At 42.0% G+C, this 27,475-nt stretch overlaps 1 protein-coding gene across 1 annotated transcript in view; it reads left to right on the forward strand.

Annotated features, from left to right (window-relative positions):
- The window catches only part of ACSM1 (acyl-CoA synthetase medium chain family member 1), a 63,962-nt gene continuing 36,487 nt past the window's right edge, over positions 1–27,475 (forward strand). The window contains exons 1-2 of the mRNA XM_075528360.1: positions 1–192; positions 18,002–18,212. Of these exons, the coding sequence (XP_075384475.1) occupies positions 1–192; positions 18,002–18,212 (403 nt within the window). The remainder of the gene's footprint in view (positions 193–18,001; positions 18,213–27,475) is intronic.

Here is a 27,475-nt window from a genome sequence, read left to right on the forward strand (position 1 = left end):
ATGCAGTGGCTGATGAAATTCCGGGTTGTCGGGACCATCCACAAATCCCGTCACAGCGTCCAGCCTGCCCTGCAGCACTTGCACTACAGGTTTTCATCAGCAACTAGAGCCCAGCAATGGAGTGGCCACGATACGCCTGTGGAATTTAACTTTGCAAGGGATGTGATGGACTACTGGACTCAAATGGAAAAGGTGAGGAGTCATCCCTTTCGGGGTGTGGAGCACAAATACCCTCACTGGTCTCATTTTCTTCCTACTAGGCAGAGGATAACTAACCCAAGGACAGCTTCCGCCTACATTTATCAGTGTCATGGGAGAAGCTAATATTTTGGGTTTGATTCCCAGACTCGGCATTTCCTCACTTCTCTGAACCTCAGTACTGTCATGTGTGAAACAGAATAACACGGGCTCTTACGGAATCTCTTATAATAAACAAGACATAGAGAAAAGGAGTGGCTACACCGTTGTGCTCCAATGTAAGAGCAATTGTGATCCCTATCAGTTGGAACAAACTGGACAGCACCTAACATTACAACAGCAGGTGAAACTATCTGGTACATAAAAGGTGCAAATACCAAGTTCTAATCACAAGATCAGCACAAATTCACAGCAGTCTTCACTTTCAACTAATGGTGCTTTAAGTGCAATGGGAACTTGGACTTGGTGTCCAGACATACACAGAAGGATGAAGTTCATGTGTAGGTGATCATTTGACATGCTGGCCTATGCTGTGTCAGCAACCTCCCTGTGAGGATGGTAAATCTACCTTGAATCCTTGCTGTCAGCTACCTATCTAAGTGTAACTTTAAAGTATGTGAAAAGAAGCTGCATCTTGTGGCCTCTAGAAGTTTCGATGTCACTGCAGAAAAATTAAAATGATTTATTTATATACTTCCACTAGGAATTGGGTAGCTATTGGGTGGTGTATCTAGTCACCAATGTCCACAGTGTAAAAATTGGCTCAATATTAACCTGATAGAGGAGACAGTTCACCTGAGGTGGAATCAGAGAGTTAATATAATTTCTAGGTTTCACATAAACATGTACTCATATATTATTTATTATTCAAAATTTAAATACATTTTATGAGACCTTCCTCTCCACCAATTTCATTCTCATTTTTCTCTGAATTTCCATTATAGCCCTGTGGTAAGCTGAGTTTTCTAGAGAAACAAAACCAGTGACACTCAAATATATATATATATATAAAGAACCTTTAGATAAAGAAAGAAATGTATGTTAGTCTGGGGGGACTAGAGAAACAAACCCATGGGCACACATATGTGTATAAGAAAGAGACTTATAGACAAGAGCAATTGGACATTAAGAAAGCATCCCAACCCAGTCCAGTCCAAGGCCATAAGTCTGATATGAGCCCATATGTCTGATACCAATCTATAAAGTCCTCTTCAGACATGCAATGAAGCCAGATGCAGGATGATCACAAGCCAGTGGGTAGAAAGTCTTAGGGTCCAGTGGCATTGTAAGCATCGTAAGAATTTCAGTGCTGTCAGGGGTCTCTCTGTGACTTCTCCGCCTTCCGAAGTCTGGTTGTGTCCATGTGGCTTGTCTTCTGCAATGTCTCCCAGGGAGTAGCAGAGAGAGAAAGGTGTCTTCTGCCTCCAAGAAGGAAGTCCCCGAATTCCCAGAATTCTAGGGAGAAGGCCATGCTCACACAGAAGTCTCATTGGCTACCTCCAGATTGTCAGCCTACACTCCACCCCTATACTCTTAATCCTTAAATTGACACCAGATTAGGTGACTGCCACAAAATGTCTATAAAACAAATAGCCCAGCCCAGTCCAACTCAAGTCCATGGGTCAGATGTTATCAGGAGACCCCTCCAGACTCCCACAGCTGCCAGTCAAGGAAGCTGGAAGGCAAAGCAGGAAGCTGGGAGATCATATGCCAGTGGATGCAGAATGACATGGATCTAAAGTCCACAGGAACATCCGAGGGCACTGAAATCGCCCAGGCAGGCCACATGGGCTCCCAGTCACATGGGCTGCCAGACACCGGATCCAAGCAAACAGGAAAGAGAAGGGCAAGGGAATGACCAGTTCTGCTCCATACCCCATTTAAATAGACCACATCCACAAAGAGACATCAGTAGGTTGTGTCATGATTGAGAGGTTGGACTCCACTCATACCTTCTGATAGGTGCACCAAGTTGACATAAAACCTAACTAGCACAGCTCATCCCTTGTTAACTTAGTATTTGGAAACCATTTTTTAACCATGGCTAAGATGATAATAAAATGTCCAGTCAAAGACAATAATAAAAATGTACTTGTGCCCAACATGATACACCTTACACATGCATACAAATGAAAACACAGTAACTCGTTCACATCTTCTATTTTATAAGTGAACAAAAAGAGCTGGTGCCTAGCAATTGCAGATCTGTGAACAATCACCAATACCTAATCCTATAATCCTATCAACATTGTCCACCTCTCTTCCCAGACCCATCAGGAAAAGATAAAACTATTCAGATAAAACTTCCCTTAGTCCACTTATTTGAAACTAAAGATACCCACGAATTAGGGCGTATCTCAGAAGTCCTATGTCATTGGGGAGTCACCCTCTTGAAGTTGCAGCATATGTTTTTCTTTTGTTTGGGGGGTATGAAAACCATGACTGATGAACCAAGTGGAATAAGGGTTTGGGGGTGGGGAAAAGTGGGACATGGGGTCAGTGGTAGGATGAAGGGGTGATGATGTCAAGGGGTCCATAAAGAAGAAGAATGGTTAGAAAGTGACTGTGGTAGCAAATGTACAATTCTGTTGGACGTGATTGAACTATGGAATGATTTGATATATGCATTAATCTCAATTAGTTGTGTTTTTTTTTAAAGACTGGCAGAAAATTAAAGTGGGGGGTCGGGGGTGTTACGGAGTTACGCCCAACATAGACCACTGACCCACAAGCAGTTGTGAAGTAACAAAGCAAAACTTTATTACAGAAAGACAAAAAGACAAATCCGGATTTGGGCTACAGCATGGCCACGCAGGGTCCAACACTGCAGCGTCCGGCCAAATTTTTCTTTCCCTTTTATACACTTAAAACCAGCAAGGCGAGCGGGTAGAGCAAGGAATGGGAAAGGGTGTTTACACAAGATAACAGGGATGCGGGTAGTTCCGCACGTCCTGCTCAGCTTATCTTGGACCAGATGATTTTGCAAAACTTCTTGCTCACATTTACGAGTAGATAGTTGTAAGGTCACAATGACTTGCTTTTCCAAGATAACATACCTCTCTGAGAATGGGGGTGGCACTTAGCTTTTCAAAATGGAGTAACTTAAGACAAATTGTTTTATTCTATTAAGCCGTAACAGGGGGAAGGCCCCCCTGAAAGTTTGTAAGCCAGTCACTTCATGCCTTTATCTCCTCCATTTGGGCTATCCAATTTCTAAATTGCCTATTCTTATCAACCGAGTACTCTGGGGAGACAAGCCTATTTTTTGATGTGAATAATCTTCAATCCAGTTGAAACAGTAAGTATCCGGGCACATTAACAAATCCAGTCTAGAACAGGAGGTCCATCGAGACTGCAGCAATGTACTCCAGCCCATAGTGCCAACATCCTCCTCTGTTCATTCAGCCAAGTTCTCATCATCATCTGTCCTGTACGTTTCAAGTTAGGCCAATGGGTTCCACCCACACCGTTCTCCACCTAAGACCATTTGGCCCTTTTATATATTTACCTGAGCCCTATCCCCTCAAGCTAACTAACATGCCCACATGTTCAGGTTCAGCACAAGTCTTACCTTCAGGCTAGCCAGCCCTCCCTCTTTTCTCTTCTCTAATTCTGTGAACCAGGTTGACAGGTGCCAATGGCAAACTCAACCCATTTCTTCATTGCTGAGCTTCCCTCGCGTCATAGATATCTAATCCTTTGTCAATTTGAGGATTAAGAGTGTAGGGGTGGAGTCTAGCTTATCAAACAGATCATAGCCAATGAGGCCTCTATGTGGGCATGGCCTTCTCCTGAGGATTCTGGGAAATCCAGTACTGGGAAATCTCCTGGAGGCAGGAGACACCTCTCGCTCTGCCACTCCCTGGGAGACATTTCGGCTGACAAGACACGGGGAGGGAACAGGCTAGTGCCCTAAATTGTAAAGGCCACATGTAGCTACCCTGATACAACCAGTTCTCTGAAGCCGGAGAAGCCACGTAGAGACCCCTGCCAGCACAGAGATGCTTGGAGAAACAAATCATAAGATGGAGAGATGTTTGTTTGACCTCTCCCTCATGGTAGTTTTTCTTCTTTGTCTAGCCAGAGGTCAGATAGAGTCACGCTGTTTACTTGGTTGTTTTCTGGGGAAAATATGGGAAGTATGCAAGTAGAAAGTTATATAAGCCCACTTGCTTTCAGCCATTAAAATTTGATCTTTAGATCGGTTTAGGCCATGCCTGTAAAGAAAGCTTTGAAGAGATATGCCTCACATAGTGCTTTGGAGTACTCCGGAACCAATGGTCTTTGTCAGAAGCTAGAAAACATCTGGAACCACGAAGAAAACTTCTCTCTCGGACTGAACATTAAAGGGAGGCTTTGAGCAGGCTGACATGCTTGCTAGGTGACCACCTGGATCTACTTACTGAGTGGAAGTGGGAGAAATGCAGCAATAAAGAGATGGGTTGTTGGGCCACTGACACTTGTGGATTTGGTTTACAGGAAAAAGAGGAGAAGACGAGAGCGGGTTGACTGGTCTAAAGTTCATGGCCTAGCTCTAGGGGGCTAGGCTTGTTGAGTGTTGGTGAGACTCCATGGTCTACAGGCAAGGTGACCAATGGGCACCCTGTGGAGGCTGAGTGAGGCAGCCGATACTGAACCAACCAGAACCCAACCAGATGGAGATGTTTGAGCCTGTGAACTGATGCATACTGTTGCTGACTTTATGGATGGCCTGCCGAATTTGACTTTGCTTATGGATGCAGACTTCACAAGGTTCCAACTGGACTGAAGACTCTTCATGTTGAAAAATATGATTGTCTCCTCAGAGCCCTGGGTTTATGTAAGTGGGCAGTATATAAATTGGATACCCAAAATTGGGGGAATAAAGGCACGAAGTGGTTGGCTTACAAACTTCCATAGGTGGTGGAATATATCCACAGGATTATGGGATTAAGGTGTAGGTGTTACTTAATGCAATTGTGAGGCTAAAGAATGATGATAGGTGCCAAGTTGGCAAGGGGTGGATTGAGTTATAGTTTGTTGTGCTAACCTGGCCAATGAACACATGTGGGGTTAATTGAAGGGCGGAGAGATAAATGGCTCCATGAGCCTCACCTTTCAAGTTCTAGGGTCTCTTGCTTTGTGATGGTCAGACCAGGGTGCAACTGCCTTAGCCAATTCTCTGCTTCAGCTAACAAGGCTCACTTCCTGAAAGACATCCCTTAGGAGAAGCCACATGGACCTACTCTGATGCAGCCCTGGGTGCTGGAGCAGCCATGTGGAGGCCCCTGCCAATGCCGAAATGCTTGCACGTTCACTGATTCGGCTTTCCTCCTGCAGTTGACATCAATGCGTGTGTTTTGTGAGATGGAGGAGGACTTTGTGGATTGATGTCCGATATATGGGTTAATGCTGAACTTGTGGACTTGGGAAGCACTGGGTGCTTGGGATGTTTTCTTGATGTGCACTTACCCTTCATATAAAACTCTCTCTTATACATGAGTTTCTGTGGATTTGTTTCGCTAAAGTAGCCAGACTAACACAGTACTTTTATCCCCATTTTCCAGGTATGAAAACTGAAGTTTGAATGGTTTAAAGAAACTGCTAGGAACAGTATATAACAAACAAAGTAAAGGAACAGACTTGGGGCCTAGACTGTCTATTTCTATAATATATGTTATTAATCATAGTGGTTTCTTTTAACTTGGTTGGAGTCTATGATAAAGCCAAATGCCCCTGATTTCATAGTGCTTTCCCTCATTACCAGACCAGAAGGTTGGTTAAGAGCTCTTAAATCATAAGATGAATGAAAAGGCAAGAGGAAGGAGATGATGCCATCATGCTTGCCAGTCTTATCTTCCTTACTAATGTGTCATGCTGATTAGTAATACCAGTTCCAGAAAATTACCTGTGCTCATGCAGAACTTGGACATAAGCTCAGAAGCATTCATTAAAACAAAGGGATACATAAGTGTGTGTATGTATGTGTATATATGTGTATATATATGTATGTGTATATATGTATATATATACCATATTAAATGAAGGGGGAAGTGCAGAGTGGAGACCCAAGGCCCAAGTGTCGGCCAATGGAGATCCCCTCATAGAGGCGTTTAGGAGAGGAGATGGGTTAATTAGGGTGCGAAGTAGTACCGATGAAGAACACAGCTTTCCCCCAGATCCTGGATGCTTCCTCCCCCCAACTACCATGATCCGAATTCTACCTTGCAGGCCTGGATAGGACAGAGGCTGTACACTGGTACATATGAGGGCTGGAGGTACAGGGAATCCAGGGTGGATAATACCTTTAGGACCAAGGGTGTGAGGGACGATGCTGGGAGAGTGGAGGGTGAGTGGGTTGGAAAGGGGGAACTGATTACAAGGATCCACATGTGACCTCTTCCCTGGGAGAGGGACAGCAGAGAAGGGGGGAAGGGAGACTCCGGATAGGGCAAGATATGACAAAATAACGAGGTATAAATTACCAAGGGCATATGAGGGAGGGGGGAAAGGGGAGGGAGAGGAAAAAAAAAAGAGGACCTGATGCAAGGGGCTTAAGTGGAGAGCAAATGCCTTGAGAATGATTGGGGCAGGGAATGTATGGATGTGCTTTATACAATTGATGTATGTATATGTATGGATGGTGATAAGAGTTGTATGAGTCCCTAATAAAATGTAAAAAAAAGAAAAGAGGAGAAAAAAATGATTAGGGCAAAGACTGTACAGATGTGCTTTATACAATTGATGTATGTATATGTATGAACTGTGATAAGAATTGTATGAGCCCCTAATAAATTGTTAAAATTAAAAAAAAAACCCAACAACTAACAAATGAATAAAAAACAACCCACTGCAAAAAAAAAAAAAAGGGATACTGCATGGCTTAAATATGGTATCTGTCAAGGTGTCAGGGTTTTTTATCCTTCTGCCAGACTTATTCAATCTGTGTGGCAAGCAGAAAACATGAGAAGATGGACTACATAAAGAACACAACATCAGAATTTTTGTAAGACTAATGAACAACCTATCTTATGCAGATGACATGACCTTGCTGGCTGAAAGTAAAGAAGCCTTAACTCTCTTACTGAAGAAGGTCAAATATTTCAATATAGGTTCCTCAGTATAAAGAAAACAAATATCACAACTTTCATGATAAATGAAGAAAAGATTGGCGTTGTCAAGATTTCATTTTAGTCTGATTCACAATCAACACCCATAAAAGCAGGAGTCAAGAAATTAAATAATGTATTTATTGCCTTGGGCAAATCTGCTGCTGCTGCTGCAAAAAAAAAGGCAAACCAAACTCACTCCCATGAGTCAAATCTAAAAGTTCTCTTGAAAGCAAAATGTCATTTGAGGTCTAAGATAATATTTTGAATCACTGTGTTAGTCTGGGTTGACTAGAGAAACAAATTCATAGACACTCATATGAGTATAAGAAAGAGCTTTATATACAAGTGCAATTGTATATTGAGAAAACATCCCAGCCCAGTATAAATCAAGTCCATAAGTCCAACATTAGCCCATATGTCTGATACCAATCTATAAATTCCTCTTCAGACTCACACAAAACATGCAATGATGCCGAATGCAGGAAGATCATAGGCCAGTGGGTGGAGTGTCTTATGGATCCAGTGGCAGTGGAAACATCTCAGTGCTGGTATGGGTCTCCATATGACTCCTCCAGTAGTTCCATGTGTCTTGTCATCAGGAATACGAAGCAGAGTGTGTGTGTATCTGGCCTCCAGTGAGCTGTTGATCTTCGTGGCATCTCCAAATGAGGTCATCAAGCTGCGACCCGATTGACAGGCTAGACTTCACCCCTTTGCAAGTGGACACCAGATTATGTAACTACCAAATCACCTCAGAGGCACACAAAAGCTGAATAATGAATATGGAAGACCTAGGAAAAATTGGTGCCTTTGAACTGTGGTGTTCACATAGAATGTGAATATATCATAGACTGTCAGAGGAACAACTTCTTCTCAAGAACATTGGATATCTTATTAGGAGAAACCAGTCCATGGAGTCGGACATAATACTTTACACAGCATCAGCAAAAAAGATCTTCAAGGAGATGGATTGACATAGTGGCTGCAACAACTGGCTCAAGTTCACCAGGGGTTGTGAGGGTGGCACAAGACCAGGAAGTGTCTTACTCTGTTGTACATAGGGTCTCAATGACACCTAACAAAACTTAGTTATGAACTCACCCCCATATTTAATTAACGATTAAGTACACTTGTTTAATATAATGTACCCACAAAACTGAATCTATAGGTAGCACCATGCTAGATGGAGAAAATGTTGGAGCTGTTGGCAGATTTTGTCTCGCTTGGATCCTCGTTCAGTGCTCATGGGGGAAGGCAGCTACCGTCATGATGTCACAAGACACATTGCATTAGATGGATCTATTGCAAGAGATCTCTTCAGAGTGTTAAAAAGCAAGGGTGCTATTTTGAGGACCGGGGGGCGGTGGGGGGGGCTCGGTCCAAACCATGGTATTTTCAATGGCCTCATGTGCGTGTGAAAGTGGGATAGTGAATAAAGAAGAAGTGATGCATTTGAAATGTGGTAGTTGGGAAGAATGTGGACTGCTGAAAGAACAATCGATCTGTCTTGGAAGTAGGGCCAGAATGCTCCTTCGAGGCAAGAATGGCAAGGCTTCCTCTTGCATGCGTTGGGTATGTTGTTGGGGGAGACCAGTCCCTGGAGAAAGGCATCATGCTTGTGGAGTGGAGGGCCAGTAATATCAAGGAAGGCCCTCGAGGAGATGGATTGGGACAGTGGCTGCAACAATGGGCTCAGGCATGGAAACAGTTGTGGGAGAGGCACAGGGGCAGGCAACGTTTTGTTCTGGTGTACAGAGAGTCAATCTGAGTCAGAACGGACTCAATAGCACCTAACAACAATAACAACATAAATAACATGAACATTCATACATAATGCACCTAAGAAACTAACACACTTGTGTGGTTTGCAAAAAGGTATAACATCCATTATTTGCATAAAGGTACTATTTCCCAAAAGAATACCATTCTTTTTTTTTTTCTGTTTTCTGCAAAAGAGGACTTTAATCAATATTTGTTTATTCAAGACTGTATTCAAGCAAAGTGAAATGGAGAATTCTTTAATCCATTAATTGAGACTCAAAATAGCTACAATTTCAATAATCTCTACTTTCAAGAACAATGTGATTTTTCAAACAAAATTCCACACAAATTGAATTCAGTACTATATTTTTCTACATATATTTGCTCACAAGACTTGATAAGGCATATGATCTTCCATTTCTTTAATATTCTTATATTTCTATTTACAAGTACATCATCCAAATGTATCACATTTCGAAAGAAAATAACATTTATATTAAAACAGCACATTTATTTAAAAGTCAGGTAATTATTGGCTGCGAAAATTATTTCACATCAGAAGGAAGAGATCTAAAAGAATAAAAATGTAATTGATTAAGTCCCATTAACTTATGACTTGACTGCAGTACATGCAGTAAATAGAAATGATCCAGTAAAAAGAAAGAATAATCAATATATTCTCTCCATTTTTTTTTACCATTTTAACATTTCTCCACTCTCAAAGAGTTCACGCCTGTAAAGTCAGTTCTTTTTTTTTTTTTAACAATTTATTGGGGCTGATACAATTCTTTTCACAGTTCATACATATACATACATCAATTGTATAAAGCACATCTGTACAGTCTTTGCCCTAATCATTTTTTTCTCTTTTCTTCTTTTACATTTTATTAGGGACTCAAACAACTCTTACCACAATCCATACATATACATACATCAATTGTATAAAGCACATCCATACATTCCCTGCCCCAATCATTCTCAAGGCATTTGCTCTCCACTTAAGCCCCTTGCATCAGGTCCTCTTTTTTTTTCCTCTCCCTCCCCTTTCCCCCCTCCCTCATGTGCCCTTGGTAATTTATACATCATTATTTTGTCATATCTTGCCCTATCCGGAGTCTCCCTTCCCCCCTTCTCTGCTGTCCCTCTCCCAGGGAAGAGGTCACATGTGGATCCTTGTAATCAATTCCCCCTTTCCAACCCACTCACCCTCCACTCTCCCAGCATCGTCCCTCCCACCCTTGGTCCTGAAGGTATCATCCACCCTGGATTCCCTGTACCTCCAACCCTCATATGTACCAGTGTACAGCCTCTGTCCTATCCAGCCCTGCAAGGTAGAATTCGGATCATGGTAGTTGGGGGGAGGAAGCATCCAGGATCTGGGGGAAAGCTGTGTTCTTCATCGATACTTCCTCACACCCTAATTAACCCATCTCCTCTCCTAAACCCCTCTATGAGGGGATCTCCATTGGCCAACACTTGGGCCTTGGGTCTCCACTCTGCACTTCCCCCTTCATTTAATATGGTATATATATACATATATACACATACATATATACATATACACATATATACACATACATACACACACTTATATCTTTTTTTTTTTGCATGATGCCTTATACCTGGTCCCTTGGGCACCTCGTGATCACACTGGCCGGTGTGCTTCTTCCATGTGGGCTTATTTGCTTCTGAGCTAGATGGCCGCTTGTTCACCTTCAAGCCTTTAAGACCCCAGACACTATGTCTTTTGATAGCCGGGCACCATCAGCTTTCTTCACCACATTTGCTTATGCACCCATTTGTCTTCAGCGATCCTATCATGGAGGTGTGCAGTCAATGATATGATTTTTTGTTCTTTGATGCCTGGTAACTGATCCCTTTGGGACCACTCGATCACACAGGCTGGTGTGTTCTTCCATGTGGACTTTGTTGCTTCTGAGCTAGATGGCCGCTTGTTTATCTTCCAGCCTGTAAGACCCCAGTCACTATCTCTTTTGATAGCCGGGCACCATCAGCTTTCTTCACCACATTTACTTGTTCACCCACTTTGGCTCCAGCCGTTGTGTCGGGAGAGTGAGCATCATAGAGTTCCAATTTAATAAAAGAAGGTATTCATGCATTTAGGGAGTGTTTGAGTAGAGGCCCAAGGTCCTTCCGCCACCTTAATACTTGACCTATAAATGTAGACACATAGATCTATTTCCCCATCCTCCTATATATATTTGCATGTACATGTCTTTGTCTAGACCTCCATGAATGCCCTTTGAGTCCTAGCTCTTTCCTCCATCTCCCTTGACCTTCCTCCTGCCCTACTACCATGCTTCATCGCCACCTGGGCTAGAGTATACCTCTTCTCTAAGCAACCTTACCCTTGATCATTTCCCACCAGGCCTGCCACTCCCCCTTCTCTACCATTTGGGGTCCCATGTTTTTCCCTTGTCCCTGGGTTTGTTAACACCACTTCCTTACCCCCCCACCCCAAGTCCCCCCGGAACTGTCGGTCCCGTTGTTTTTCCTCCAGATAGTTCATCCAGCCTGTCCTTTCCAGACAGACCTGTGGAGTCACTCACATGCACGAAAACTAGACAGAGGAAAACAAAGCAACAGTATACAACCAGACAACAAAACAACCAAAACAAACCACTGAAAAAGAACAGAACAAAACAGTTCACAAGAGAAAAGCTTGTAGTTAGTTCAGGGATCGTTTACTGGCCCTTAGGAGAGTTTTCCAGTCCAGTCTGTTGGGGCACCACGCCCTGGCCCCAAAGTCCACTTTCAGCAAGGAATACCATTCTTTATTGGGTTTTATATCACCATTCCCAGACATCATCAATTTCTCCATTTCCACAAATCTCCCCTCCCCATCCACAGTTCCATTCCATTCATGTTAATTCTCACACTTCTGATCTACTTGACTTTCTCTAATGGCCTTGGTCATGTTCAGTAAATGAGATCCATTTAGTGATTTAAACAGTGCCTGGCATCTAGTAGTCCTTCAAAGGCATTTATAAATTGGTTTTTTTTAAAGTACATTAATGTTGATACCTGCTTTACAACCCTCACAAGTCTTGATGTCACTCAAGGAAAAGACTCTCCAAGGATCATCTTACTACATACACCCTACTCTAATAAGTTAAGGAGCCTGCATGGCATAAGCAGTTTGTAATTGTCTGCTAATCTAAAGATTGGAGGTTTGAACCCACCTACCAGCCCTGCAGAAGAAAGGCAAGGCCAACAGCTTCTGTAAAAAATGATAGTTCCAGGAACCTTGTGGACTAGTTTTATTTTGTAACCCATAAGGTCTCTGAGCCAGAATCAGTCCACAATGATAAATTTGTGGTGCTGTTTTTTTCCTTTACATTTACATAGGAAATCATCCATCATCTAATAAAAAAATAGAGCCAGCCTTTGACTCCCCTTTCAACAAAGTTTAAGGAGGGTTTTGTGGCATAGTTGGTTGCCGATTGGACCATTTATCTCAGTCAGTAGTTCAAACCAACCAGTTGCTTGTTCCTTTTTTTCTCTCCAGAACATTAAAAGAAAATTCCCCAAATCATTTTATTGGGAGATAATACAGATATCATATTGTTCCATATTTTAATCACACCAAACAGTACTGAATAATGGCTACCACAGTTTCAGAACATTCCTCGTGACCTTTTGCTTTCCTCGTGATGGTCATGATGTCCGCTCACCACCCAGCAGGTGCTCTGTCACTCATGTCCAGTGCATTAAAGCTGTTCTCAAGATGTTGTCGAAACTCAGGTGGAGTAGACTCAAGGTCACATTTTGGCTCTCGTGGACTTGTTTTCATTTTCTTCAGCTTTATTCTGAACTAATCTATGAGCATTTGGTAACTTATTCCACAGTGCGCCCCTGGCCTGGCTCTAGTTGCTGATATTGAGCTTCTCCATCGTCTCTTCCCACTAGCATAGCCCATTTGATTTCTGTGGGTTCCATTTGGAGAAGTCCATGTGTACAGTTGCTCTTTTGTGTTGTTGACAAACAGTATTTGCTACGAACAAGTTGCTTGTTTTGCAAAATCCTATCGTGTGATTGCCAGCTTTGTTTCAATCACCAAGTCCATATTTCCCAGGTACTGTACCTTCCTCTTTGTTTCCAACTTTTGCATTCCAATCAGTCATAGTGATCAATGCATCTTGATTGCATGTTTGAGCCATCTCTGACTTAAGTCCCTTGGTAGAATTCAACTACTTCACTCGCTTTGGGAGCATACATTTGAGTAACAGTTGTGTTGACCTGATTTCCTCAAAGGTGGACAGATACAGTGTTATCACAGATAGCATTGTAGTTCAAGATAAGTGTCCTCTTTGGCAATAAATGCCATGCCTTCCTCTTGATTATGTTATTCCTGGCATAGTAAATCGCAAGATGTTCTGATTCAAAATGGCCAATACCAATCCATTTCAGCTAACGAACACCGAAGATACCAATCTTTATGTGTTCCCTTTCATTTTCGACCACTTCTAATTTTCCTAGATCCATACCTCACACACTCCAAGTTCCAATCATGAGCAGATTGTTGCAGCTGATTCTCCTTTCCTTGAGCCATGCCCCATCGGCAAATGAAAATCGCAAAAGGCTCCACTCCCACTAGCTTTACCTCATTTACATTGCAAAGGTTGCTGGGAAATTAACTCCTCCTCAGTCACATTTTGGATGCCCTCCCACCTGAGGGGCCCAACATCCCTCAATGGTCTGCTTCCATTCATTAAGCCTTCAAGAGTTGAGTGTTTTGAAGCTACGAAGAAGGTTTTCAGTGGCTCCTCCTTGCACAGAGGGGAACCCAGTCCTTCTTGTTGTCTGTTCTCAGTCTGGAAGCTCGGTTAAAACATGTTCACTTTGGTGACCCTGCTGGCATTTCAAATACCAATGACATCTGTTCCAGCATCACAGCAACACACAACTCACCACAGTAGGACAAACTGACAGACAGTGGTGGCTTTTCTTTTCTTAATACAAAGAGGTAATCTTCCTAGAGATTTTTTGAAAATCTCTTGAAAAGAATGCAAACTTTATTATTATTGAACAGAAATTATTGTCTTTTATTTTATTTTTTTTAATCATTTTAGTTGGGGCTCATACAACTCTTATCACAAGCCATACATACATCAGTTGTGTAAAACACATTTGTACATTCATTGTCCTCCTCATTCTCAAAACATTTGCTCTCCACTTAAGCCCCTGGCATCAGCTCCTCATTTCCCCCCTCCTTCCCCGCTCATGAACCCTTGATAATTTATAAATTATTATTTTGTCATCTCTTATACTGTCGGACGTCTCCCTTCACCCATTTTCTGTCTTTTATTTTTAAGTAGACAGAAGTATTTGAATCTCAATTTTCATTGTGCTTAAGATCATGGCAAAACAAATGCAGTAAACAATAAACTCCTAGGTGGGTTTGAATTCATAAAGAATTATCATGGATTTCCTAAATAACTTAGCTATTTTTCCAATTTTCTGCCTTTCAAATGTATTTTATTTAGCTATTACCAAGGAGTAATTACTTACTATTTGTTTTTTTTAATGGGATTGATGTATAATTTAGACATATCACCTCAGAAACTTCTTTTCCACCTCTTAGTCTTTCCATGCACTCCTAGCCTGGACTACAGGAAACCCCTGATTTGCTTTCTATCATTAAGATTAAGTTTCTCTTTCCTAGGAATAAAATGGAATAAAACAGGATATGTATTTTTGTTTATTTTTTTATTTCTTTTACTCAGCATACATTTTTTAGATATATTCCTATTGTCTTGTACATTAGTAGTTCATTCCTTTATATCTAGGAGTTAATTATTTAACTTTTTTCTTTTTTAATTAATTATTTTCTCTTGACTTCAAACCTTCTTGCCTACCATGTTCAATTTAAAACAAAACTGTTTAAGTTGTGTTTTATCCTCTTGACAGCCGTCTTACCTCTACATCACGTTATCAGCCTACTCCTTAGCACAACAAATGGTAATTATTTCATCCTTTTATGACGCCTGGGTTATATAGAGTCCATCTTCATTGTCCACCTCTGGGGTTTAGTGGGAAACCGCTACCCTCCTGTTATTACGTGGTGTCATCTGCTAAAGGCTTATATGACTACACGAGTCTAAAGAAACGAGTCTCAGCCCACCAGCCCCAGAAACCTCTCATAGTATCTCCAATCCCCCACCCCCCACTACATTCAAAATGCATTCCATTGCTGGAAACCTGAGGTTTCAACCAAAAAATTCAAAGTAGAAAATCGTTTAGTCTTGAAAGGGTTCATGTTACAGTTCAGGTAACCTTATCCATAGCACTAATGGTGGAGCAACTAGTCTGAATTATGAGAAATGATTGTTCTCTACTGTGATCCAGCCATTTCTCATCGTTTCATAAACTTACCCGTGTCACCAATGCTACTCCTCTTATAGTGTAAATCGTGTATAACTAACTAGTCACAACTGCTTGCTCATATTATTTAATCTGTTGGGCAAGGATTTTTGTCATAATTCTGAATTTCTATATCTACACAAATATATCATCCAAAATTGTGTTGAGTTTACTCTGCTGTTTGGCGTGCTCATCTATGGCTGAGTAGAACTATGCTCTGAAAGGTTTTCAAGGCTAAATTTTTTAGAAGTCTATCACTGGGCCTTACTTCTGAGGAACTTCTGAGTGGTTTTGATCTAACCTATTGATTAACAGCTGAATATGTTAATCATTGGTTATATATATCTATATATATAGATATATATACACTGTTATCTCTGAATTTTGTTCCTGTCTTCTGAGGCAAATGTAAGGGATCATGATTATACAATGTGGGGAAAAAAATGTCTGGATAAATGTACTCCCCCAAATGGTCAATGTTTGCTTTTGGAAAGGGAAATTGCAGTGAGGAAGCTGAAGTATATTTCTCTGTCTACTTCAGAAGCTTCTTCATTGCCTGAAATTTTACTCTGAACATAGGTCTTTTAAAGAAAATAGGTCTTTTTAAAAAATAGGTCTTTTAAAGAAAAATAGGTCTTTTAAAGAAAACATTCATTCAAGGTAAACATTGATTTAGAAAACAAGAAAGTTGATTTAGACAACAAAATGATAATTGATCAAAAAATTTTAAAACATACATATGTATATATGTCTCTCATTAACTAGTGTGTTCTGGTGGCCTAAGACCAGTCTAATGAAACTTTAGTAAATATCTACTGAATTAATGAATGAATAATATTGCTACTTTAATCTCAACTATTATTTGAATATCTTGCTTTTAACCTAATTCTATCATGTGAGCATTTTTAGTGCCAAAAAAGTAATACCTTTATTTGTATACCATATTTTATCATTCAGAGCACCGTAATTTTAAAAATGAATTCCCTCTATTTAAATTAAATTACATTACCATATATACTATTTTATGACAATAATATTATCATTATTGCCTTATAACAGTGCCTGACGTGCAGTAGGTCCTTTCATCTCATTGTACTTAAGACCAAGCAAAGTAAATGTGATAAACAATAAACTCGTAGATGGGTTCAAATTCATAAAGAATCATCTTATTAATTGCTGAAGATAAAATGGATGCATAAGCAAATGTGGTGAAAAAAGCAGATGGTGCCTGGCTATTCAAAAATGTAGCATCTGGGGTCTAAAAGGCTTGAAGTGAAACAAGTTGACATCCAGCAGAGCAACAACAAGCCCACATGGAAGAAGCACACCAGCCTGTGCGATCATGAGGTGTCATCAGGACTGGGTAACAAGCACCAGAAGACCCTTAACAAGCAACCAAACAAAAACATATGGTTGAGAGAGAGGGGGCTCAGAGCAGGGACCCAAAGCCTATCTGTAAACAATGGAACATCCCCCACAGAGGTGTCACAGGGAAGGGGTGAGTCACCAGGGTGCGGTAAAGCACCAATGAAACAGACAATATTCCTCTGGTTCCTTGAGGCTTCCTCACCCCCCACTATCATGACCCCAGTGATGTCTCTCATTTCGAACTAGGCCAGCAGATGTACACCGGTATAGATAAGAGATAAGAGCTCACGACACACAAAACCCAGGAGCAGGAATGGGAATAGTAATCCCAGAAGGGTAGGGAGAAATGGGTGGGGCAGGAGAGGAATGGGGAACTGAGTATAATGATCAACACACAACCACAACCCCCTCCCCTCCTTCAGGGGGAAGAACAACAGAAACCATGGAGGAAGGGAGACAGCAGTTGGTGTGAAATATGAAAATAATTAAAATTTATATCAAGGGGTGAGGAGGGTGGTGGGGGGAAGGAGGGAGAAAGAGGAGTTGATACCAAGTTCTCCACAGAAAGTATCTAGAAAAGACTGATGGCCACATTTGTACAAATATGCCTGATACAACTGATAGATGGATTGTAATAAGAATTGTAAGTGCTCCCAATAAAATTATTTTTTTAAGAATTATCTTATTCATGAGTTACCTAAATCAATTACCTGTTTTTCCAATTCCCAGGCATCTACTGTATGTCAGGCACTGTCGTGAGCACTTCATTCACTTAATTAACTCATTTAAACTTTTTTCCTATCCTATTGGACATATTACTGCTCCCATTCCAGACATGAGAAAACAGTACTACTGTCCAGATGGAACTAAGATAGACATTTTGGAGAATGGAATTTCAATTTTTCAATAAGTCACGTGAAAGTTGTTTTTTCCCCCAAGTTTTATTGGCATGTAACTTACATATTTTATTATTCCATTGTTTGATCATTTGGTGATTATATGGGACTGGGGACAGATGCCGGGGATAGATACAGTAGGCCAGAAATTGGTGGGATCCCATCCCACTTCCAACTTTTCTTGGCTCTATAAGTAGCCCTTGGGTTATCCCTACACTGGAATGTGACAATGTCAGTAAATTGATGAATTAAGTATTCTCCTCTTGAGGGAGAGAGTAACAAGTTTTGTCTAATCTTGACCAGGATGGCAAGAGAGCTTCCAGCCCAGCACTGTGGTGGGTAAATAGCAAAGGGGATGAAGTGAAGTGGACCTACACAGAGCTGACAGACCTAAGCTGCCGAGTAGCCAATGTCTTCTCACAAACCTGTGGCCTGCAGCAGGGAGATCGCCTGGCTGTGATTCTGCCGCGGGTGCCTGAGTGGTGGCTGGTGACCGTGGGCTGCATGCGAACAGGTAAGTGCCCACGGGGACCCTGATGGGCCTCAGTGTTGAGCTAGAGTTGTAATCTCACCTCCTGGTGCTGGGGCGACAGAGCAAGCCTCCCTGCCTTTAGAAATTAACAGTCCATTAATGGAGCAAACATTTTCTCTTTCCCCACTCTTTCTCTGCCACGACCGTTCTCTTTTTCATAGGGTCTCACAAATTCGATCACGCTCACTCACTTTTCCTCCCAAGTCCACATTCTCAAACACAACCTTTCCGTTGCATACACTCAGACATTTCACTTGCTTTTTTCAATATTTATTCATTTGGACGGTTGGTCACCATCTCGATCTTGCTGCCTCTTGCTCCTCCGGATGCTCTTTCTCCTCTTTTCCCTCTCCCTCTTTCTCACTCTCAATCCTTTGAGAATCAGCTCTAGACATTGTGAGATGTCAGAGCATGCACCTACAAAGAGCAAAGACATCCCATTCTCCTATTCACAGCACAGTTAGCACATAAAGAGTCCAATGCGGATGCAGCCGCTATGATATACGTCCCTAGTCAAAGTCCCTCACTTGTCCAGATAATGCCCTTGATATGTTGTCGTTAAACCCAGAATCCAAGGCAGGATCTGGAATGGCATTTAGTGGCGTGTCTCCTCGATTTTCTTTGCATCCTGATCACCTGTTTTGAGGGGTACATGTTGTTTCACGGAGCATCTCTCGAATTTTGTCATTCTGCCTCTGTCCTGGTGATTATATTCAGGTTAATTATTTGGGACAGGAGTGCTAAAAGGAAGGGGGTATCATGAAGTCAGTTTGTCCCATCATTGTTACCAATTAATCTGGGGCCAGGGGAGGATCCCGCCAGGTGAGATTATGTGTCTGATGAGAAAGGTACTGAGATGAGGAAGAGGAAGGGTAACTTATGTTGCACGCAGGCACGGGACTCAGAGAGGCAACCCTCAGGTAAAGTTCTCTGAAGATTGTGGCACTCTCATTTTTATACCCTTTCTGATAAGGAAGTTATATACCACGTATCCAAGGAAAACATCTGCCTTTGGGGGGAACTAAATAAAGATGGTCGGGTGCAGTATATGTGTGTGACAATGTCATGGCCACAAAGGGTATGTGATTTTCATCCTGTAATGTCAAGCACTCACTAGGAGACATGGGTTTTGGAAGGCTGAACAGAAGTAGTTTTAACCACCTCTTGTATGTTTTACCTGGTTCTCCTGTCAAGCTAACTTATGCTAGTTTGTCATGTTTCCTCATTCCACAGAAGAGGTTGGGTCATTACACAGTGTTGTTAAGAATGTGGCGAGCAGACCAAGTGGAGAAGCCTCAAATTTCTGGTTTGTTTTTGTCTGGAACTCAATCTTGAGCATCTTGGAGGAAGCATTTGACTTCCTTCTTGAGTCTTGGGCATGTTAACCCTTTACCTTTTGATCCCTGTGGAAATGGATAGAAACAAACCCTGTGAATGCCCCTTGGAGATCAACAACACACTTAGCACTGCCCTACAGCTAACGTGTAGGTGTTATAAGGAGAATCATCGTCATTGATGTAAAAACAAGATCGTAACCATCATGTATCAGGATGGTTAGTTAGGTCACACTGTCACTTAGCTAAAATCTGAGCCTTAAGAGGTTAAAAGATTTTTTTAGCTATTTCTTGGTCACAATGTAAGTTGGTGACTACTCGACTCAGCGAATCCTGACCAGTTTCAATTTGATCTGAAACATTAACTAACATACAGCAACTGTAATTAATGCATGCACATATTCCTCCATAGCATTTTAATAAACTGATAAAACTTGAATATTATCATAACTCTTTCCAATTACAACATGGGAAGGAAATTTCACTGGGTCTTTTCTCATGCATATTTTGCAAGATCAACAGTCTTTTATGTCAGTGTAAGGCCCTAATGGAATAAGAAATGTCTTTAAGGATCACCTTGTATGGGCCTTCAGCCCATATTCATACTAAGGTGCAGATTCTTGAGTGATTGTTAGGAGCTTGTTTGTATAACCAACAAGGACCAGTGTGTCTTAATAAGTAAGTGGTAGGGAAACTGAAACATTGTTTTCCGTATGCTCTGATCTGTAAGGTGAAGCCCCCGACACCTACCCACCCACCCTTTATGTGTTAAAGCACTGGAATTGGCTGTGATGGCAAAGGTGTCATGAGTGCTGTTTTCATGAGATTATTAACAGTAGAAACAGGGTAAATTTTTAGCACTTTAGAGATGGATATTGTATTACCGGTAGGCCAGATTTTCTATAAAAACAAAATCAGTGATAGTTATATACGAGGAGTGTATCACCAGAACTGTGCTTGGCAGAGCAGAGTTTTCACAGTGCCCACATTCCCCTCTGGGCAAGCAGCTCACTCTGAGTTAGTGCACTCAGTGGCATAACCTGGGAAGATTCTCTCTGGTAACAGTGAATTTTTTCATAAAAGTTATTTTGCTCAAACCTCATTTTTTTATGCTGGTCGATTCAGAGAACAGTGTGCAACTGTGAAATTTTGTTTTCTGCTCAGGGGGAAATGCCACAGAAACTGTTGTGATGTTAAGCACAACTTGCAAGGGAAAGACTCAAGTGTACATGTGGGTTTCTCTCTTCATAAAAGGATAAATGTGGATTGATGACAAACCTCATTCCGGATGTCCGTCAACTTCATGAGCAGACAAAAATGTTGACCCATAGTGCATATGGAGTTTGTTCCCCCAGGTCAGGCTGTTAATCAAGCGTTCTATTTAGAGGTTCTGAAAAGATTCTGTCACAGTGTGTGACCAAAAAGGGCTGATTTGTGACAGACAGGGAACTGGTTTTGCCACCACAACAATGCACTTGCTCACACAGCCATCGCAGTGGGCCAGTTTGGGGAAAAAAACATCATGCCTCTCTTGCCCCACACTCCTTACTCACTTGACCTTGCTCTGTGTGACTTCTTTTTATTTCTGCGAATGCAGAGGGACATGAAATGCAAGCAATTTGACGACAGAGAGGAGGTAAAGAAAAAATAAAAAACAAGGGAGATGCTGTCAGCCACCCCAACAGATGAGTTTGAAAAATGTTTCCAAGAATGGAATCATAGATTTGACAAATGCATTAAATGCAATGGAGCATACTTTGAAGGTGATAAGGTTGTTTAGTTAAAAAAATCATTTAAATACATAGCCTTTTTTAAAAATCCTTTTTTGTGGTACCCTCTTGTATGTAAAGGAGTTTTATGCCAAGAAGTAATTTTATATCAAAAAGGCATCCCAGCCCAGTCCAACTCAAATCCTTAAGTCTGATGCCAGTCTCTCTTCAGACTCACGTAGCTGAAGACCGAACGAAAACCCTGCCATCAAGTCAGTGCTGACTCTCTCGGCAACCTTCTGTGGGTTTCCTAGAGTGTGACTGTTTACAAGAGGAGAAAGCCCAGTCTTTCTCCCACAGAGTTGCTGGTGGTTTCAAACTGCCAGCCATGCAGATCATAGCCCAATGTGTGACGGCTACACCACCAGCACCCCTTGGTTGAAGACCAATGATGCAGAAGGGTGAACCGGGAAGCAGGAAGGTCACAGGCTGGTGGGTGCAGAGTCTCTTGGACCCAAGGTTCATAGAACCACTGCAGGGTTTTCACAACTCTCAGGATTGGAAGGCCCCTACAGCCCTGCCCCTGGAGCTGGTAGAGGGGGAGAAAGAGGGAGTGTGGGAGAGAGAGAGAGAGAGAGAGAGAGAGAGAGAGAGAGAGAGAGAGAGAGAGATTACTAGTTTCTTCTGTGTCCTGATTGACAGGCTGAACTCTACCCCTCCATAAAGGCAAGTTGACATAAAACCACCCAATGACCACATCCCTTTTAGGTCCAGTACCTATAAAATGTTTAGAAACACATTCAAATGTGCCTTTTCCTCAGAGCTCTGGGGACAGTGTGGGATAAGGCTGTGAACTACAAAGCTGAGAGTTTATACCTGTCAATCACGCCACATAAGGAAAATGAAGCTGTCGGCTCTATCCAGAGCTATGATCTTTAAAAGTTCACAGAACGTTGCTATGGGTCAGAACCAACTTGAGGGGCAGTGAGTTTTCAGTTGTGGTTCTTTTCGTAACGAGGGGAACCATGGGCTTCCTTTCAGACAGGATGAAGAAAGCTCGTAGAGATCAGGACCAGTTGTTTTCCATCCTCTGAGATCCTTGGTGGCCCCTCACTTATTTGCTCCAAGGTCGTTTTCATCCTCATAATGGAAAGTTGAGGGAAAGAGGGAGACATGTAGAAAGTGCACCACCTAGAGGCAGAATCTTTGACAGTCGCAAGGATAGCAGCGTGCCAGGCTGCTGTCTTCATGGTAGCACCGTCCATGGTCCTCCACCACGGTTGAATCTTCTTTCTGGTGTCCTCCACAGGGTACGATGCTCACTTCCTTGGGGAGGGTATTAGCTGGGAGGAGTGGAATAATGACCTAGACATGTTTGACAGACTTATTTTCAGAGATTACAAGCATTCTTTCCTTCCAAACAGTTCCATCAGCTTCGATTACACAAGTGGGATTTACTATACTATATCCAGTCTTTGGTATGAAATATTCTTCATCTGGGTTGTTCAGAGACTCATCTGTGAGGTCTGTCCCATTGGGACAGATCTCTTCTGTTACGAGAATGTAGTCATTCCAGTTGGTTTTTAGTTAGAGAGCGCATCAGTGAAGTTGGGTTCAAATCGGTAGCTGTTTTTAATGTCACTTGTGGCTTATCCAGGAAAAAAACAACAACTTGGTATTTGGTCATCTTTCCATCATCACAGGAGAAAGACAAGGTCAGAATTGACTCAATGGCAGTAAGTAGTAGTTCATCATCGCCAGGTCTCCCTTTCTGCTCTGGGAAGGTGAGGACCGAGTGTAGAGTATAGACAGTGGTGGGTTAACCAAGGTTGAATTTCTCTGCTTCCTCGAGAAGACAGGTAGCAGTGCCTGCCTGAAAGCAAAGAATCCATCCTCGGGCCACAGTGCTGATGCCCTTTGAGAAGTAGTCCGCTGTTCTTGCTGATGGGCCTAGTTGCCGAGTGAAGACCCCCTGCTTCTCATAAAAATAAAAAGAAACCTCTAAGGCATTCCTAAGAAGTCTTGTAACTCTCTTGGGCTCAACATAGTAGCAGAAAATTTACCGTTTTGATCTACCAACAGTTCTCTCTGTTCTTGTACTATAGTAAAACCCAACTGTTCAGCTATGGATTTGGAAATCTGAACCTTGACTTTGGACACCCAAAAAGTTCAGAGTTCAAACAGTATCTGCATCCAAGGCCTCTTTAGATTTGATGGCTATCCACATACTGAAGAAGGATATTGCTGACTAGTTGTAAGGCTTCTTGAGTTTTGACATAAATTTACTCTAAAGATGGTGGAAGGGCCTTTGAACCTCTATAGATGAGTCCAGCAATATTGTCTTCTGAGTCTTTTGTCAGGAAACTCCCACTCAAAAGTAAAAATTTATTGACTTATCCTTTGTAAGGATATGCAAAAATGAAGGGGATAGGGGACCCAAGACCCATCTGTGGGCAACTGGACATTCCCTTACAGAAGGGTCATGGGGTTGAGCCAATCAGGGTGCAATGATGTGTAGCAATGATGAAACATAAAACTTTCCTCTAGTTCCTAAATGCTTCCTCCCCCTGCCCCCCAATATCATGATCCCAATTCTACCTAACAAATCTGGCTAGACCAGAGGATGTACACTGGTACAGATAGGAACTAGAAACACAGGAAATCCAGAACAGATGATCCCTTCAGGACCAGTGCTGAGAGTGGCGATACCAGGAGTGTGGAGAGAAGGTGAGGTAGAAAGGGGGGACTGATTACAAAGATCTACATATAACCCCCTCCTTGAGGGATGGACAACAGAGAAGTGGGTGAAGGGAGATGTCAGACAGTGTAAGACATGACAAAATAATAATAATTTATAAATTACTAAGGATTCATGAGGGAGGAGGGAGCGGGAAGAGAGGGGCAAAATGAGGAGCTGATACCAAGGGCTCAAGTAGAAAGCAAATGTTTTGAAAATGATGTGGGCAACAAATGTACAAATGTGCTTGACACAATGGATGTATTTATGGGTTGTGATAAGAGTTGTACGAGCCCCCAATAAAATGATTTTTTAATGAAGGGGATATTTTAAATCAAGTGTGCAGTCCAGAAGAATGATAGCCAACAAAATTTGACACTACTTTGTGGATTGTTTTCACTACCTGATTCTCAGCAGATATTCTTTCATTGTGGGAGCCAATATTCGGATTTAAGTACTGGGTTAGCAGGATACGGGTATTAAAAGAAGAATGGCAAAGTCAGGTATGACCACGTTTCAAAGATCCACAAACCACAGCCTGTAGTTCTGTTTTGCCTCTAGCTGCAAAGTGCTATTGCTTCCTCTTGGGTGGCTAGAGGTTAGTTAGAAGGTGAACAAACACAAATAAGAAAGTTGGGCAAGTCCAAGTTTTTCTCCAGTCCAGTTCCTGGATGGAACCAGTGTCTCTCGGATATGCTGCTTGGGGGTGGCAACGACCTGGGACTTAGGCATGTTTAGCAAGTAGCCTAGACTTTCCATATCAGTCTTGGAGCACCAAAAGTGCACCTCTATCTGTTTCAAAGATAGTTTTTTGCATTGAATTTTGCTAGGAGATCGTGTCTCAGCAGAGGAATCGGGCATTCAGGCATGTATCAGAAGCCAGACTCCAGCTGTTTGCTTCCAAAGCACAACTCGTAGGTTTAAGGAACCTTTTTACAACCAGCTTTCTGGTGGCCTGGAAAATCTGTGCTTTGTCTTTTGATAATGGCCCTTTTGGTGTCGTCCGAATAGAACACGTGGCTCCAATACCAAGCAGAGAGTTTACTCTCTACCGACATTGACTTTGAACAGGAGCTCAAGCGGAGGTCGGAATGGTAGAATTGGTCCAGCGTTTCCTTCGATCTGAATCAAATTATTCTTATTTGAGGGGGACTATGAGGTGAGAACAGCCCTCAGATCTTGGCTTGTGGTTCAGACATTCACATGCCTAATTCAAGGCATTTGTTTGTTTGTTTGTTTTGAGATATCCCTGTGGGGCCAAGACCTCTCTGCCCTTGATTTCAGGCTCTTCCTCATGTATGCCCTCAGTTCCCAAGATCTGCAACCAACACCTCAGCTTGGACTCACATCTTGTGAATGCCTTCCTATTTGTGCTCAATCTCTCCATTTTTTCTATACTTAAAATGCAACTTCTAGCAGTGGGAAGATCCATTTGAAATACCTTTGAATGGTGGTGCTGGGGAAGAATATTAAAAATACCATGGACTGCTAAAAATACCATGGAGTGCTAAAAAGACAAGCCAAGTTGTCTTGGGAGAAGTATGGACAGAGTGCTCCTTGAAGGCAAGGTTAGCAAGACTTCATCTTATACACTTTGGACATATTGTCAGGATAGACCAGTCCCTGGAGAAGGGCAGCATGCTTGGGAAAGTGGAGGGGTGGCGATGAAGAAGAAGGGCTTCAATGAGGGCATAAGACCCTGATACAACAATAGGCAGGGGAACAATCATGAGGATGGTGCAGCACTCAGAAGTGTTTGAGTCAGTTGTCCATTGGTCCACTATGGGTCAAAACCAACTTGAAAGCACTTAAGCACAACAACAACACGGTGCACTCAATGAGAGCTATGTGTTTGAAATATTGAGTCATCCAAGCCATATATATTTTTTTGGATTTTCTTGGTAAGGAATAACACTGTTTTTCCAGTTATACCAATCAGAGGTTGAGAATGGACCATGGACCCAAATCATCTGGACCCATTAATCTCCTCCCTTGCCAGTAGTTTTCTAAAATGGTACAGCCCTTAAGAGGGGTTTACAGCCTGACTGAAAGACAACCCGTTCATCGTGTATGGTAAGAATGTGCTATCCTTAAGGATTCCAATCTACCTCTGGCTTTATAGAATCCAAGAGTTGGGCCACTAAGGTCAGTGGAGCTAAGGGCAGGAATCCCACCTGATGGGGAGGGAGGAAATTTAGTCCCGGAAGACTAGAGGACTTGCACAAAGGATCTTCTCCTCCTTTTGTGGAAAGACAAGTTACTCTGCTTCTGCTCTTGATCTACTGGCCTATAGTACATTGTAGTCTTAGACTACTTTTATTTGTCTATAAAGACTTTCTTTTTCATCTCATCCAACTTCTCTAAGGAGCCTTCTGATGGTCACTGTTCTCATCTCCAAAGGTATATTGGGCTATGTGGTCAGCAATAAAATTTTATCTTAGTTTTTGTTTTGCTTTTTAATTGAATCAAACCCAAAATAAGACAAGTTTCCATGAACACACGCTCATGGGCTGCATGCTGACTTGCTTCAACTGTTATGCATTTTCTAAAGTCAAATGTTCACAGTACACACACCTATTTGAAGCAAGCCTAATTTTACTCGTATTAGTTATGCAATACCAGGTCGTCTAGAGTGTGAAAAATACTATTTCTTGTACATGATTTAATTTGAATTCACCACGAAGTTCTTCTCTCTCTTGCTGGGGCATCTCCGTGCCCTCCACTCTCCCTTACAATCTGCCACCTTTAAATCCTATTCAGATGCTGGTTTCCAAGGTTGAAAATGCCTTTGCTGAAGAAGAGGTCTACTGACAGATCTAGTCACTAGTGAAGGCTTGCACCTCCCTGGAGCCAAGCATCACTGGAGTGTGCCGTCAGAGGTTGCCAAAACTGATTTCAGATTAATTTTTGGCTAAGGGAGTTTAGCCATTACAGAGTATGGTGAGGAACATAAGGAGGGGGGCCTGAAAGGAGCAGCATCATAATCAGTGCTGTTGCTTAGTTACCTGGTTAAATGTGTGTCCACCGGATTTCTCTGTTGGAAGGGCACTTTGTCCCCTCTGTAATTAGTGGTGTACCTGTGAGGAGACGGTTCTCCTCTCATATTGCATCCAATGATTGAACTAGGGAGGCCTTCAGTGCTGGTTTTCTATTTTTGGCCTTCTCTCTGTTTATTAAAGCAAGCCCCTTTTTAAATTTAAAGTTAGCATTCTTTCATAAGGAAGCATCTCTCAGCTCTCTTTTAATAATCTGGAGTGCCTGGGTGGAGCAAATGGTATGGGATATTCTGATAAGGATACCAAATAGTAGAGTCCAGTTTGGTACCCAATGGTCTGATTTAATTGGGGGTGATGGAGATAGAAAGAAAGGTGGGAAAGGACACAGGACAGTATGGATACCAATGAGCTGGATATGAGAAATGAAGGAAGAGAGTAGATTCAAGAGAACACCAAGACTTCTAGGAAG

The sequence above is a fragment of the Tenrec ecaudatus genome, chromosome 12 (genome assembly GCF_050624435.1).
Source record: "Tenrec ecaudatus isolate mTenEca1 chromosome 12, mTenEca1.hap1, whole genome shotgun sequence".
Taxonomy (NCBI): domain Eukaryota; kingdom Metazoa; phylum Chordata; class Mammalia; order Afrosoricida; family Tenrecidae; genus Tenrec; species Tenrec ecaudatus.